The sequence below is a fragment of the Amphiura filiformis genome, chromosome 17 (assembly GCF_039555335.1).
Source record: "Amphiura filiformis chromosome 17, Afil_fr2py, whole genome shotgun sequence".
NCBI classification, from domain to species: Eukaryota; Metazoa; Echinodermata; class Ophiuroidea; order Amphilepidida; family Amphiuridae; genus Amphiura; species Amphiura filiformis.
The window spans coordinates 32,156,150-32,172,145 of record NC_092644.1 but is presented as its reverse complement, the minus strand read 5'-3'; the positions used below and the strand labels follow the sequence as shown (position 1 = coordinate 32,172,145).

At 39.8% G+C, this 15,996-nt stretch overlaps 2 protein-coding genes across 2 annotated transcripts in view; one reads left to right on the top strand and one right to left on the bottom strand.

The window, feature by feature from the left end:
• LOC140137149 (cytochrome P450 2J4-like) overlaps nt 1–1,937 on the bottom strand; it is a 7,441-nt gene extending 5,504 nt beyond the window's left edge. Inside the window, exons 1-2 of the mRNA XM_072158803.1 lie at nt 1,826–1,937; nt 228–1,169 (exon numbers count right to left, since the gene is read on the bottom strand). Of these exons, the coding sequence (XP_072014904.1) occupies nt 228–1,169; nt 1,826–1,937 (1,054 nt within the window). The remainder of the gene's footprint in view (nt 1–227; nt 1,170–1,825) is intronic.
• A 5,443-nt stretch (nt 1,938–7,380) lies between these two features.
• On the top strand, nt 7,381–8,346 carry LOC140137148 (uncharacterized). The gene has a single exon (XM_072158802.1). The coding sequence runs from the start codon at nt 7,381–7,383 to the stop codon at nt 8,344–8,346; it is 966 nt and encodes a 321-aa protein (XP_072014903.1).
• Nucleotides 8,347–15,996: the final 7,650 nt, after the last annotated feature.

Genomic DNA, 15,996 nt, shown 5'->3' with positions numbered 1-15,996 from the left:
TATTATCAGCTGACTTCAGATATGCAAACTGTAATAACAACATTTATTTTCATTTTAGACTTTTTTATAGTCTTTTACAGGGGCAAAAATAATGTTCAAAGCATCCATAAGCGACCTTAACCCTTATACTTAGTTTTCAATGGTATGCATCTCTCACTTTTTAAGTCTATTTCGTACAATATCTAAATGCATGGCTTTTCTCGGCATTGATCTGATTAGTTACCTACCTATTCCAAATGGAATCACTTCGTTCGGCTCATGAAAGTTACTGTCATCGTCCAAAAAGCGTTCCGGTCTAAACTCTTCTGGTTCTCCCCACAACTCAGGGCTGTGCATCACTGCGTACAGGTTGGAAATCACCACGCTATTCTTCGGGATGGTGTAGGAACGGAAAGTTGTCTTGGCCGCTGCTACATGAAATACAGACAGCGGTGCCAGTGAAATGATTCGATGAAGCTCCGTGATAAAGGCTTGTGTATAAGGAAGATTCGGTTTATCGGCCAACTTTGGTAACCGGTTACGACCGACTACCGTATCGATTTCGTGATGTATGCGATCCTGCACCTCCGGATATCGGACAAGGTATTGACTGCCCCATCGAAGTGTATTTGAAGTCGTGTCTGTCCCCGCTAGGAAAAGAACTAATATTTGTCCGGTCATATTATCTGGATTTCGGAAAGAACTAGGCTCGTCGGATTTGTGAAGTCGTATCTCATTCAACCACATATCGATCACGTCATTCAAGTTATTGTGGTCAAAGTTTTTACGATGACTTTCAATCATGCCGTTTATGAATTCATGCAGCTCATCAACATTTTTGTGAATTTCTTGTTTCGCTTTACTTGGGATGTTGATCGGGATAAATATTTCCAAGCCACCTGCCCCCGACAATTCATTTTGACGATTCAAAAGATTCGTAAGCCGATGAATGCGCTCATCAGAATGTTCAAATCGAGTTCCAAAAACGACCTTACAGATGATGTTTGATACGGCATTGTTGAAATACCAAGTAAGATCGACAGGTTGACCTTTAAGGTTGGCTAACTCCTCGATTAGATATTTGCTTTCTTTACTGATAGGTTCCTCAAAACGAGATGTACCGATTCCAAATTGACGGAAGCAGGCTAGGGCAAAAATGCGGTATGGTGCCATGTCATCCCATTTGTTATCTATAAGAAAATTATAAAACATAGAACGAATTAAATGAATTATTATGATTCACATCTCTATTTTTCAGTTTGTGTGAATAATAAAACATTTTATTAGAGCCACTAAACCATGGCGAATAATAATGATGACGGAAATAAGGAGGATAACGATGTCGACGACGACATTACGATGATGTTGAATACTGTTGAAGATATGGTGAGGTAAATGTTTATAATGATGATGACGATGTTGATAACAACAATGATCACATGTCATTGATGATGATAACAAAATATGGTTGTGGTGGTGGTTGTGGCGTGGTTGTAGTTGTGGTGGTGGTGGTGGTGGTGGTGCTGATGTTGCAGATGGTGGGGTGGTAGTGATTGTTAGCGCCGTCGTTGTACTGCTGCAACTGCTACATTTGCTATTTGTGATACAATTCGCTACTTGCACGGTTCCGCCATTATGCACTATGTGCGGGAGAGCCTCGAACTGGCAGCATACATGAAAGGAAGAATTATGTAACCTTACACAGAACGTTATGACTAGTTCAATTCCCATTCATGTATGCTGCCAGTTCGAGGCTCTCCCGCACATAGTGCATAATGGCGGAACCGTGCAAGTAGCGAATGGGTAATACATTTCACAATTTACATTAATCATGTTCACTACTTACAAGATCTGCTGCATACCTTGGCTTGCATTTCATTTTCTCCTCTATCATTGAGTTTAGTATCTTGAAAAGCCTCACGTATTGTTTTGTATTCATTAAGAACAACGATAGGCATCCGAGTGCTGTGAACGAAAATACTTGTCCATATTTGTTACCAAGCTGCATAAGAAACATGTAAAGTGGTTCGCCTTTGTAAAGAGCGTAGGCGATGTTGGGAGCATATCCAATGTAAGGAATTAGAGTCCAAGGACCTGGCGGTAAGTTGCTCTTTTTGGAAAGAAAGAAAACCACAGACACAAGTATAACGCACAGAAGTAAAATGTTAGTAAAAGATAATCCGGAAATCATTGATAGAAACCCTGAACTTGCTGCCATTTTGGATTCGAACAGTCTGACGATATAACCAGCAATATATCTGTGCCAACATGCTACTTTGAACACAATGTAAATCCTACATAATCATGATGACGTGGCACACAGTGTAGTGAACCTATGCTCTAAGGGACTGTGCAAGAATTATGAGCCTCCCATACAATTTCCAACTGGCCGCCAAAAATTGCTTGACCCCCAAATTTTTGGGATCCCAATTTACAAACCTTAAGGGGCTGTACAATATTTATGAGCTCCAGGGGGAAAATTTATACAAACGGCTCGCCAAAAATCGCTTGCCTTTCCCCGCCCCTCGGCCTGCCAAAAATTCTTTGATCCCCCCCTTGCGCATGTCAAGTTTTTGGGATCCCAATTTACAAACTTTAAATTGTCTAGATACATGTCATGTTGCGAGCTCATCGAGCAAAAAAATTGCATATTTATGCGTTTCCATACTGTTTTCCTAAGCTTTTTAGAGCGTTTTATTTCAAGGCGACCCATGAATGTGTGCTAAATATCGCTTGCCAGCCCCCCCCCTAGGCTCACCAAAAGTGTCTTGCCCCCAATTGTACCCTCCCCATGCCTCCTAATTATTGCGTAGCCCCTAAATGGTCTAATTATATGTTGCTAGCGCAGCAAGCAGGACTAATTTGCATATAATGTTTAATTCCGTACTGATTTCTTAAGCCTTTTTAGGGAGTGTTCATTAATACTTTGGTGGGGTGGGTTGGTCTTCCTCAAATTTTTGCTCGAAAACTTTTTTGACCCCCCCTCGATGGACCGCTAAACTTTTTGACCCCCTCTTTTGACAGACAAAACTTTTTTGACCCCCCCCCCCATTATTGTATAACAAACATTATACTTAATATTGTTGTTTCCAGAGGTGTGGTATCTGGATCATATGTCATTGAGGGAGGAAAATGTTTGAAACATTCCAGGTGGGACAATTGCGCATGTAATACAAACAGAAGGCATTTTTCATTTTATACTTAAAATTGAGATTTTTCCTAAATCAGGGTGTTTATCTATTTTAGAGGATTTATTTGGAGGTTCATGGGCACATCAGCATAATTAGGATCCGTGGCCATTATAATATAGTACAAAAAAATACGCGTGAACTGCGCAAATTTTTTTGCCATATTGGAGCTTGAATGGTCAAATATTGTTAAATTGGAACTAATTTATGCAAAAAGCTATAATGGTAAAATATGAGATTAATTTGGTCAAAATCACACACACGTACACGTGCATCAGTTTTTGCCCCTAAGACCCTAAGACCATTGGCACCTGGGCATGTGGCCACTCTGCCCTATGGTAAATCTGCAATGAGAAATAGTAAACTGTAGTGTGCAGTTTACGTACAAAGAAATCCAGTTTATTTGCAATATTTTCTTGATTTAGTTGTAGTGTAAGATAATCTCTGTATCGCGCCTTGAGCTCCATTGATTTTTCATTTTATTATTTTTCCCGATTTTTGATCAGATTGGTGCATAATCATGTTTGTAGCCTACTTAGTTGAGATATAAAATTCTATGATAATAACATTTCCTAGACCAACCCAGATGTTGCTGATCATCTTTAATGTTATATTAATTAATAGATATGTGTGCAGTAAGTGCCATCATTTTGTTAAACAACAGCATTGAAATTTGCCCATGTTAAAAGTGATAGAGAGTCTCAATGCGCGCGAAGCGCGAGGAAATTTTGGGTTTTAAACCGGAAAACTTTTTGGACCCCCCTTTTGAAACACCTAAAACTTTTTGGTCCCCCCTCTTTTAAGGTCCAAAACTTTTTGGTCCCCCCTCCCTTTTTACCAGCCCCCCTACCAAAGTATTAATGAACACTCCCTAATAGAGCATTTTATTTAAAGATCGCCCCATGAATGTGTGCCAAATATTGCTTGCCCCTCCCTCTCGGCTTGTCAAAATTGCTTGCACCCCCCCTCTCCCCGATTTTTACTCGCCAAAAAGTCTACCCCCCCCATTTAACCCTCCCACCAGGGATCATAATTATTGCATTGGACAGCCCCTACCCAAGGCCACTGGGTCATACCATTCAAGCTCATTCATGCATATTGATTGCTGTACTTTGCAGAACATGATAGCACTTGTAGATTTGCATTTTTATTCATACCCTGCTTATAAATTGAGTCAAAACATATGGCAAATCACTCAATGCACATATTTTCTCCCAGAAATAAATCCTGGGGACACATTAAGTTGGAGAAAACAACTTTTTAAAGGACCACTTAAAGTTTGCTTTTTTGTGCTGGGTTGTCATTTGTGCCGGGTTATCACAGCAACCCAGCACAGTATTACTTGGTTTCAGTTTTTTGTTGTTTCTATTAGTCATTTATGAACAAAATGGAAACTTGTAAAAATATTGCCAAGCAATGATCAAATGGTCATGAAAAATAGAGATACGTGTTGATTTTGCATGTTAAAGTAAAATAGTTACACATTTTAGGAAAACAAAATGTTTTGCTGGTTCTCTTAACTAACATACCGACCTTGGCAGCTATAGGATCTGTGAACAGATAGGGTGCCATATTTTGGCCCATGATCGGGCTGAAATTTGGTAGAAAAGGGGCTCCTTAACCCTTTTCTTTTCTTGACCCTTATAATTTTATCTTTCATTTTTGTCAGATGGGCACTTTTTCTTTCATTTTTCGTCAGGGGCCACTCTGCCACCCTGCTCTCCCCCCCTCCCCACCGCAGGCCATGCTACTGATCACAAGCAGAAAGATGGCTGTGCGATGGGTTCGCCGGTTTCCCCGATCGTCGCAAATATATACCTGGAACGTTTTGAGCGGCTAGTCCTACAGTCCTATAGCGGCACACCACCAACGCATTGGTTTCATTATGTTGGCGATACTCTTGTGAAGTTAAGGAAAAGCGAACAAGTCCCCTTCTTTGAACGCATCAACGCGGTTGACAAGAATATCGGTTTTACGTAGGAAGGTTTACAGGATAACAGACTTCCATTCCTGGATTGTTTGGTTGACACAATTGAGAACAATGGCTCGCTAAGTTTGATTCGCACCATCCGCTCATTCACAAACTTGGGGTAATCAAAACCCTATTTCAATTCATCGCACGGAGAAAATTCCATCCACCGAAGAGGCTAAGTTGGAAGAACGCAGTGCGCTTGGTACTTGTGGGTAACAGAACTGGACATTTGAGAAAGCTCTAAAACATCGAGAGCAATCAAAATCTACCTCGTCTGATTCCGCTGCCGCAAAGATCACACGTCCTAGGAATATTACCATCCCATATATTGCATGGGTTTCGGAAGTCGAAGCGCATATTTAAGAAACACAACATCCCCGTCTTTATGAAACCTGGAAATACCCTGAGACAGTAAACTGGTGCATCCCAAGGACACCCCCCGCAATAAATAAAGTAATATTGTTTATGCTATCCAGTGTAAAGACTCTGACTGTGAAGACTCATAATAGGGGAGACTAAACAGCCCTTGTCCAAACGTATGTATCAGAACCGTAGACCCAGTTCTACAGGTTTGAATGACTCAGCGGTTTACAAGATCTTATCCAATTGTCATGACATATATTATGCTTTGTATTGTTTGTATTAGTTTATGGTTCATGTACCTGTATGTTTTCTTTTGTAAAGCGCCCCGTTCTTTGTGGGGCGCTCCAACGCACTGAAGGGTCTAATGTTCTATTGTGTCCGATTTGAGCGCTGACATATTGGAAAATGTTGCCAATCAATATTCATGAAGTCGTGCGATCGATACCTACAGCTGTTCAGCTGGGCGACTTTATTGTTAGGTGTTTTTATTCATACATTGGGCGTATCGAGCTGCATCGGTTGGCCTGCAAAATTATTATATGGTAGGCCTATACATAATAAAACACGATATGGACCGCGGCTAATGTCGTTAAAAAATACTACAGTAGGAGCGAAATGAACAAAATATACATGCGTTAATTATGGAGTATATCATAATTACTTCAAATCCTTATAATTATGTAGGCCTATTGGCAAACAATATAGACAACTTACTGGTGTAGATTCTTATATCCGCTTCACAGAGCGCACACTTTGCCCATGCTGCTGAACTGTCCGTAGCGAAATGGTAGAGCAAAGCGTGTTCACTGAGTATAATCAAATGAGCGCCCAAACCAATTTAGGCGCTACAATAGGTTTGTATTGTAGGCGAACCTCTGTTTTGTGTGCATGCGACAACTCAAGCACATCCTTGGGTTGGATTAAAACAAAGGGTACCTCTCGCTCGTGTAGGCGCTTTCACGTGACTTTCGTTTCATCACTTATTGACAGTAGCCTGCCTATTATAGCGTTAATACGCTATCAGGTCAGTTACCGATTTAATGGCGGAAGCCCTTTGTCTCGAACAAAAGGTACCTCTCGATGAATAGCGTTTCGGAAACTCAAATAGGCACAAAGGAACAATAGGCGTTACGTAATCTATTTTTCTCCTTTCTATATATAACCTCCTTGGGGCGCTCAATAAATACCTATTATGTTTTGTTATGTTATGTTCAAGGGTATTAGGTTAGGCAGACAACGGTGGCCGATCATTTAAAGGGGGTGAAGGGCCCTTGTACAGTAGGTCAATAGGTCAAATTAAGTGACATATGCTGAAGTCAGTCAAGCGTGGTGGAGGACAAGCAAGCAAAGTTTTCTACACTATTTCAATGCAAAGTCATGCTCTAAGACAGGAAAACTTGTCTCTAAAACACAATTTCATCATAAAAATCATAAATTTTTGCAGAAAAATTTAAAAAATAGTTCTGAAAAATTCCTCTGGTGAAAAAACAATATGAATTGGAGATAATTGAACATTTTCAGAGCCAGTTTTTGATGAACCTGGGTTTCTCCTATTGCTCAGTGCAGTGCACATTGCATTGTTTGTCCTCCAGCAAAATCGCCAAAGCATGGATCAATATTTGACCTTGCAGGAAGTAGTAGGCTGTGCAAGCACTCTATTGGCTTAGGATATGGATTGTCTCCAAACTTACATACAATATCAAATATCGTCCCTTTATGCATCTATGTGAGAAAACGAGAATATTTTCAGCGTAAATGTATGATTTCTGTGCGATAAATAACTTGGTCATCGGAAACACACTTTTCGAACATCATCCACGGAGGCTGTGGACTTGGTCAAGCCCTGGTAACAGAACAAGAAACCAGATTGACTACATCATGGTTCAGAAGAGATGGAGGTCAATACTCCAAAATGTAAGGACAAGACCAAGTGCAGATTGTGGTAGCGACCATCAACTTCTTGTAGCCAAGTTAAAATTGAGATTGAAAGCAAAGAAAGGAAGCAGACCACCAATCAGGTATGATGTTGATAACATCCCGGTTCAGTATGCTGTTGAGGTAAAGAACAAGTTTGAGCAGTTAATGAAAGTGAACGAGGAGGAACAGACACCAAATGAACTGTGGGAGGACATAAAGGAAACAGTCAAGAATATAGCCAAGAAATACATCCCGAAGAAAAGGAGAAGAAAGCAACCCTGGATATCACAACACAAACTGGATTTAGCTGACAGCAGGAAAGAAGCAAAAGCAGCTGGTGATCAGAATAAAAGGTCACGCCAGATCAAGGAGGTTGCTAAGAGTGTAAAGGAAGATAAGAGGAACTTCATCGAAAGAAACTGTCAGGAAATGGAGAGATGTAAAGGTGATTCGAAAGCAGCCTTTGGCATAGCAAAGGAGTTAACAAAGAAGTGGGTTCCAAGAATGGATGTAATAAATGATGCAAATGGCATTACACTAACTGAAAGTGACGATATCAAGAAAAGGTGGGTGGAATATAGCACCAAACTGTTTGAGGCACAAGACCAACAAGTGTATACTCGCGGTGAAATTATGGAAGAGGAGCCGCCACCACTTCGATCAGAAGTAGAACAGGTAATGGATCAAATGAAGAATGCAAAGTCACCTGGCATTGATGAAATACCAGCAGAGCTATTGAAAGCGACAGGCAAGGAAGGTGTTGACATAATGTGGCGTTTATGCTGTCGCATATGGAAGGAGCAGGAATGGCCCAAAGACGGATGCAGAGCTGTATTTGTTCCACTCCCCAAGAAGGGTAACTTAAAAGAGTGTTCCAAACATCGCACCATCAGCTTGATATGTCATGCAAGTAAGGTTCTGCTATAGATCATCATCAGAAGGCTGAAGCTAAAACTAGACCAGGAGATTTCTGAGGAGCAGGCTGGCTTTCTAGAAGGAAGAGGGACTAGAGACCAGATCGTAAACATCAGGAATATAATTGAGAAGTGTAAAGATTACAGACTACCACTTTATATGTGCTTCATTGACTACAGCAAGGCCTTTGACTGTGTCAGCCATCCCCAATTGTGGAAAACAATGAGAAGGATGGGATTCCCTGGTCACATTATTGATCTTATTAGTCAACTATATGAGGACCAGGACTCTGCAGTCAGGACAAGTAATGGAGATACTGAATGGTTCAAGATTGGAAGAGGGCTGAGACAGGGCTGCATATTGTCACCAAACCTGTTTAATATTTATTCAGAGGACATCATGAGAGAAGCTTTGGACGGGTTTACTGGTGGAGTCAAATTTGGCGGTAGCAGTATCACAAATCTACGCTATGCTGATGATACCACCCTAATATGCAGCAGTAGAGAGGAACTGCTGGCCCTTTTGAAATGCATCAAGGAAGCCTGTGAGGAAAAAGGCCTTCTGCTAAATGCCAAGAAGACTAAAGTAATGGTTATTGATAGAAATGGAACTGGAGAGGACTTTGTGATAGATGGTCAAAAGATTGAGGAGGTTAAACAATTTGAATACCTGGGTTCAATGATAGACAACAAAGGTGATAGCACATCTGAGATCAAAAGAAGATTAGCTATGGCAAGGACAACAACTCAGAGTATGTCAAAGATCTGGAAGAGTCGTGGTTTATCAACCTCAAGGTACGGTTACTCCGTGCAACAGTCTTCTCAATTGCTACATACATGTGCGAATCCTGGGCAATGACAAAGAATGACAGGAAGAAGATAGATGCATTTGAGATGTGGTGCTATAGGAGGCTGTTGGGAGTATCTTGGAAAGACAAGAAGACAAATATCTGGGTCCTGAATAAGATTGGCACAGACTTAAACATCAGAAAGTCCATCATTGTGAGGAAATTGCGCTACTTTGGCCACATTGTAAGAAAGGATGGTGGAGTTGAGAAGCAGATTCTTCAGGGAGCTGTGGAAGGCCATCGTGGAAGGGGACGTCCATCAACATCTTGGACAAATGATGTGAAGAATGTTTCATCACACGGAATGTATGGTGCAACACGTTTCGCTTTTGATAGAAGTAGATGGCGTACTCTTGTGAAGACCATGGCAGCGCAATCCTGCGCCATCTGACCCAGAGAGAGAGAGAAATGTGAATAATTAGCACAATCAGCAAGCCAATTATTGCGTGAATTGCATATGGTCCGGCATCGGCATCCAGAAACATGCAGCACCGTTGCCATATCCCCGTCGCCATACCACTACGCCCATCATTCTTGACAATATTATATCATTCGTTTTGTTTTAATTCGACCCTGAAATATTTTTTTAAATTTTGTATAATTATCATTAAACATTTTTCATTTATTTTATGATTTTTGTAAATTAAAAGGGCATTTCGTGATCCATAGCATCATCCCCCACTTTTCTCGAAAAAAAGTTGAGATTTTTATATCACTGGAAACCTCTGGCTACATAACGTTTATGTTAATTAATTTCTTGCAGATTAATTCGTTTAGCAAAGATATCGTGAAATTTGAATTTCGTTCTCGAAATTGCAAAAATCACGCAAAATCGGAATCATCTGGAATTTTGGGAATAAGCTTTTTTCGTGGATAACTATTAAAAAATGTCATAAAAAGAGGATGCTAGGTTCACGAAATACTCCGTTAAGTTTTCATTCTTGTAGTTTTAATTAACTAATTAATTAAGTAATTTTGTAGAGGGGGCATTTTTTCTTATATTTTTTTTCATGTTCCTCGTATCATGCTTGAGAAGATAAGGTCTTGTTTTGTATTTATTTCGCCCCTTATGTATTTATTTCTTTTTTTGTTTTCAGCGTTTTATTATTACAGCCCCCTCTATAATATGTTGGACGTAATTTATTTCCCGAGCCGGGCCGAGGTGTGTTTTTAGCTGATATTGGCCCCGTTACAGAAAAAAAAAGTGCACAAAATATATTTCCTAATGTAATGTATACATTTTCACATAAAACAAATAATTTAGGAGTGTGAAAAATTTTTCCGAAATTACTCCACCGGGAATCGAACCCGTGCTTCCCGCGTGGCAGGCGAGAATTCTACCACTCAACCACGAGAACAGTTGAACAAATACGGGAATTTTAGAAATGATATATTCAAGTCAAATCATTGCAGTCTCTTCAGCAGCGTTTGGTTCCACTCTTTCAAGCCACGATATATACAAAGTCATAACGTAGCATTATACAAATTATAATGAGGCGATTTACAGGGGTGAAACCCTAGTCTCGGTCCCAGCCGATTTGTGCTCCTTCGTCACTAAACAAACCGTCTGGCGACAACCTCATAGTACGTTTTTTCTGATTGGCCAATCATCGTCATAAGAAAATCTTCTGATTGAGAATTGCTGTCAATCAGTGCCGGGCTTCAATGCATGCAACGGTTGAGTGACAGCTATGCAGTTACATAAATCCACACAACGTACGTGAGTACGCGCTGCGAGTCGCTGACATGAAAGGCGTTATCAGACGATTGGCGCCTCAGTGGCTGCTTAGCTAGCGTACATTTTGCGTTTGCGGTATCTACAAATAGTGAGGGGCCTACAATGTTTAGTGTCAGTTACACAAGTCACGTCCTATAGCCAATTGAAAACAGTTTATTTGGAAATTCATTAACCAATCAGCGATCGTCAATTCAGGGGTTGTCGCCAGACGGTTTGTTTAGTGACGGAGGAACACAAACCGACTGGGACCGAGACAAGTGAAACCCCTGATTCCAAAAAAGCCGTCTGATGGCGAAAATGCGACCCTTTTCCCACGCACAGTGTATTTTACCCATACGAAAAATCATTCCGTATGGACCGTACAGTGCATGCACAGATCACAGACAGTGACGCAATCAACCAATCAGCAGTGGGAAAATCGTTAACCCAATGACGTCATCGCTGCATTTTCATTGATAAAATTCAGAATTGTTCAAAAACACGAGTTTTTAATTGGAAATATTTAATTTATGTAAGCATGAATGTCACTGTCTATCTCAAATTAACATTGTGTATTATCGTAGCGTTGAATGCGCTGAAGCTTGTGAGACAGATTTGTTGCAAATTTGGCGGATCTTTTGTTTTTTGTGACATTAAAAATCCATCTTTCGCATGGCCGCTGTGTGTGTGTGGGGGTGTGTGTGTGGGAACGGGGTTCAGCTATGCACGCGCTGCATGCATAAAGTACTGCTGACTGCGTGTACCAATCGTAGCAGGGTGTAAAATATACAACAAAGTCAATGTTTAATCTCAAATACGTTATTGGGTGAATATAAGCATTTGAATAATTTAACAATAATTTGAATATGAAAAATAAATGAACATGAAAGTTAATGAATGATTTTACAACAATATGTTTGACTGTTGGATAAATATGGGTGCTGCAGCTTTGGAGCTAAGGCAATATGGCGCATTACTTTGAAGTTGGTAATGGGTAAATTACACTTTGCCACGTGTTTATTACAGGTATACGTAGCTCCTATATATCTGAGTGGGTCCCCAGGGGCAAATAATAATATTTTAAACAATGGTGTGACGTCACGGCTTCTTAAAAAAAAATTTAAATTGGTCCTCAAACTCATAATAACAGTCCAATACAAGAATGAACTGCAGAAATTCATACTTTAATAATCTATCTTCATGTATAACCGGTTATTTGATGACAAAATCAGCGGGACAAAAATATGTGCTGAGTAAAAAATATGACAGGGCTCACCGACTTGGAGATTTGCTGGCTAGCGCCGATTGGCCGTTGACGGCGGGGTGGAATAGCGTCAAGTGTGTCACAGGTCAATAGTCCATCACATGATCAGTCAGCCTGATGATGCGTCTTGGATGAGACGCGATACTGTCGCTATCAAAAATAGTAAGTAAAGATGAACAGATTCAATATTCATTTTATCATATTAGAGTTTGCTGCGTATGCACTGCAAGATATACAAGTGTTCGTAAGGCGTCTTAGGAACTTTATATCATGAAGTTGATTAGGGGTTGTGCAATAATTATGTGTACCCGGGTTGGTGAGTTCTCAAAATGATCTGCCAACAACCGCTTGCCCTCCCCGTTGCCGTGCCCAAAATCTCTGCCCCCCCCTTGACGTGCCAAAATACCTTTGTCCCCCCCCTCAACTTTTGGACGTGCCAATAAGATTACCCCTTTACAAATGCAAGCATTTTGGTAACCAATATTCAAATCTTTAAATTATGCATATTTGAACGTGTTCCTAACTTTTTCATGTGCCAAAAATCTCTTGCTCCCTTTTGACCTGCCAGAATTCGCTTGTACTTTTGACCTGCCAAAAATCGTTGCTCCCCTTTAATTCACCACCTCGAAACTGCACATGATTATTGCACCACCCTATTTCAGTGAGCTATGGGACCACATCTTTATCATTTTTAAATGTCTTTGTGAAAATAGATTTGCTGGTTTAATTATATTCCTGCATATACATGTAGATTGGTTTGACCGAACAGTCAATTAACTTTTGTCAAGTAACTATTGCAAAGCGTCATCATCCCTATATCTTCGTGTCAAAAATTGCCGTGATAGTACGGCGAATCAATAGCTACGCATGGCGATTTTGTTCGAGATAGGCCGAGCGACTCAGGTTAAGCATAGTACGACTATCATATGAGATACCACCAAGTTCTATTCTATACATTATTACGATTTGCGCATGCTCTAGTATCCCATATGGTGTTGCTATTACAAGGAAATTCGACACAGGTTTTGTTTTAAATACACTAACTTGAAATTAAATACACTAATTAGAGGCCATTGCTGTTTGCTCTGGATACATTTTTCTGCATTTTTAGTTAAAATTGTGATATATTTAATTTTGAGAATTACAATTATATAAAAGAACACATTTAGCCCATTCACCTAAGATCCAGCTGCTTGTATAGAATATTCGATCGTGCACGTGTATATCACAATGCATAATGTAAACTTTCTTTATCTGTGTCAACAATAGAATATTGATCACCAACGGAGTACGGAGCTGTATGAAAAAAATATTTATAATATAGGGTGCTGACACTGTGTATTGGAGATTTAAAAATTCAATCATTGGAAATTGTAGTATTGACTCGGTAGGCTCTTGCTAAACTCTCTAGTTTTTATATTTGAGCATGATCACTTGTGTAAGGTCATAGGAAATTACTAGGACATCTGTGCCCTTAAAAGGGCACGAGGTAAGTTAGGCGAATGTTCAGAATGTCATAAGGATCATTGCATTTAAATTTCATCTCAATTGGAGCATTTTGAAAACTTGACCTTTGACCCCTTTATGACCCCTTAATGACCTTGATATTTTGTCAATCTAAATTCACAAATTATCCCACTTTTTTAACGAGGGCAAAATAGATTTGTACCTAATTATGAGGCGGTCAAAAAGTTTTGGGTCCATTAAGAGGGGAGGGTGAAAACGGTTTTTGAATCGTGAAGAGGGAATCAAACAAAAATTAGAAATAAAACTATTTTCCAGCACCCCCCCCCCCCACCAAAGTATTTCTGAACACTCCCTTAGGTGCTGTAGTTTTGTCAAAATCCGAGACTTTGAATAAAGCGCAGGAACCGTCGTTTAATTATTACGATGGAAATATCAATCGAAAGCGTAAGTGTTGTTCATAACACAGTATGTACATGGCGTGCCGGACGGTCTTACCACGGACTATTTTCCAACAGGCAAAGTCCCCGTTCATTGTATGCTGTGAATTCTCGATCGCATATTCATCATATGATGGCCGATCGGTCTTAAAATCACGCCAGCGTTGCATGCCTTCGCGTATACGCGATAGCGTGTTGCCTGTCTTCGAACGACCGCGTTTCAGTTTCGCCTGTCGCATATCATGGAACGATCGGCCATCATTATCGGGTGATGCTGAGACTTTGACTGTTTGGAGTTTGTCTGTATCTCTTTAGTCCATGGGTCATATCATACACACATCAATGGACCGACGGAGTGATACGCATTGACGATATTGGCACTGGTAGTAAATTCTAATTTTCTTTGCTTGTTTGGCTCAAAATATTAAGAATGGGACATTGACAGTAAAAGCTAACATTTTCATGGAACATGTTAATACTAATCTATTTTAAGGCGATGTAACAATATGGCTTTAATGAAGCTAACCTTTTATTTCAGTGAATATGATCTCCGGATTATGACCTGTGATAACGGTTTGAAAGACCCCCATTTGTTAGTATTTTCCCCCCGAAGACCTCTATTGCACCCCCCAAGAAGGATGACAAGGATGAAACAAACAATAATGACCTGCTTCAATAGGGTAAATGTGTTATTTGAATAGTTATAGATATGACGAATGTAAATGGAAATCAACCCACTACCATTACTAAATTTATTATACAGTGTGTATCACACATACAAAGTGTTACAATTTTAAATGTTGTTTTTCTCGATTGGAATATAACTGATATCAAAAATATTTTCTTTGTACATGGCCCCGGTAAAGTGTGTTGGTCACCCGGGTCATCGCAAGGGGGAGGCACTAAATTTACGGTTGTTCTATTAGCAACGCAAAACCTATGAAAAATTCCGCTGGTTTGCTAGCTAGAAAATGATGCCAGTTATCGATCCATTATGAATAAGTCAAGTTCGACCCCTTGATCATGTTAATTGAGATTGGCAAATAGCAACGTTGTTAGTTTTGCGAACTTTGCCTGTTCAATGAAAGCATAGCGCGCCCTCAATACATCTAGGCACAAACCAGGCGAAAACTATCCGGCTTACAAAAGCCTACTAATTTGATATGAAATTACATCTTGCAATAGCAATGTCAAAATTAGGACTTGCTGTCAATAATACGAAGGAAATACGTGACAGAGGCAAGGTATGACATACAAGTAGTATTTGAAGTTACGAAAACCTTTGACACCACACCTGACCTTCCATTGGCGCCATATTTGTCTACGTGTTTGTATTTATGTTCTCAAGTAAAATAAAAAACACCAATCTGCACTAATCAGACAGAATGTTACTTGGCTCCCAGCATAAATTATTAATTTTATAAGGAGGTAAAGAAATGCACAGTTGACTTCGACTGTGTGCAAGCCATACACCAATACTCAAAATATTTACAGTAAATCTGACTAATGATCACATGTTGACATATCATGTGTTTGGGAAATCACGGGGCAACATTTTAAGATTTCAGGCTTCTTTACTAGTTAAATTGTCATTTGTATTCTTGATTAGTTATCTTTGTTAATTAACATATCTCTTAAATGCTGATAAATCGTGGTTGGCTGCCATTATCTATTAAATTAAATGTTTCATGAATATAATATCTACCACGCAGAGGGGGTCACACAGCAGAATTTCACACCACCCTACTTAGCTAGATTTCGGAGCTCTGCACGTAAATTTCAAAGTTTATACATTTAATATATTTAATATGATACTCATTTTTTGTTATACTAGCTTATTACTTAAACAGAAAGGGGATTTATACACATTCACTCAGCAATTTGACACGCCTGGCACATCGAGCATTCTCCGTCTGCATAACATGACTAC

What these genes read in the sequence shown, in the direction of transcription:
- LOC140137148 (XM_072158802.1), top strand. Translation starts at nt 7,381, where the DNA reads ATGGTTCAGAAGAGATGGAGGTCAATACTCCAAAATGTAAGGACAAGA.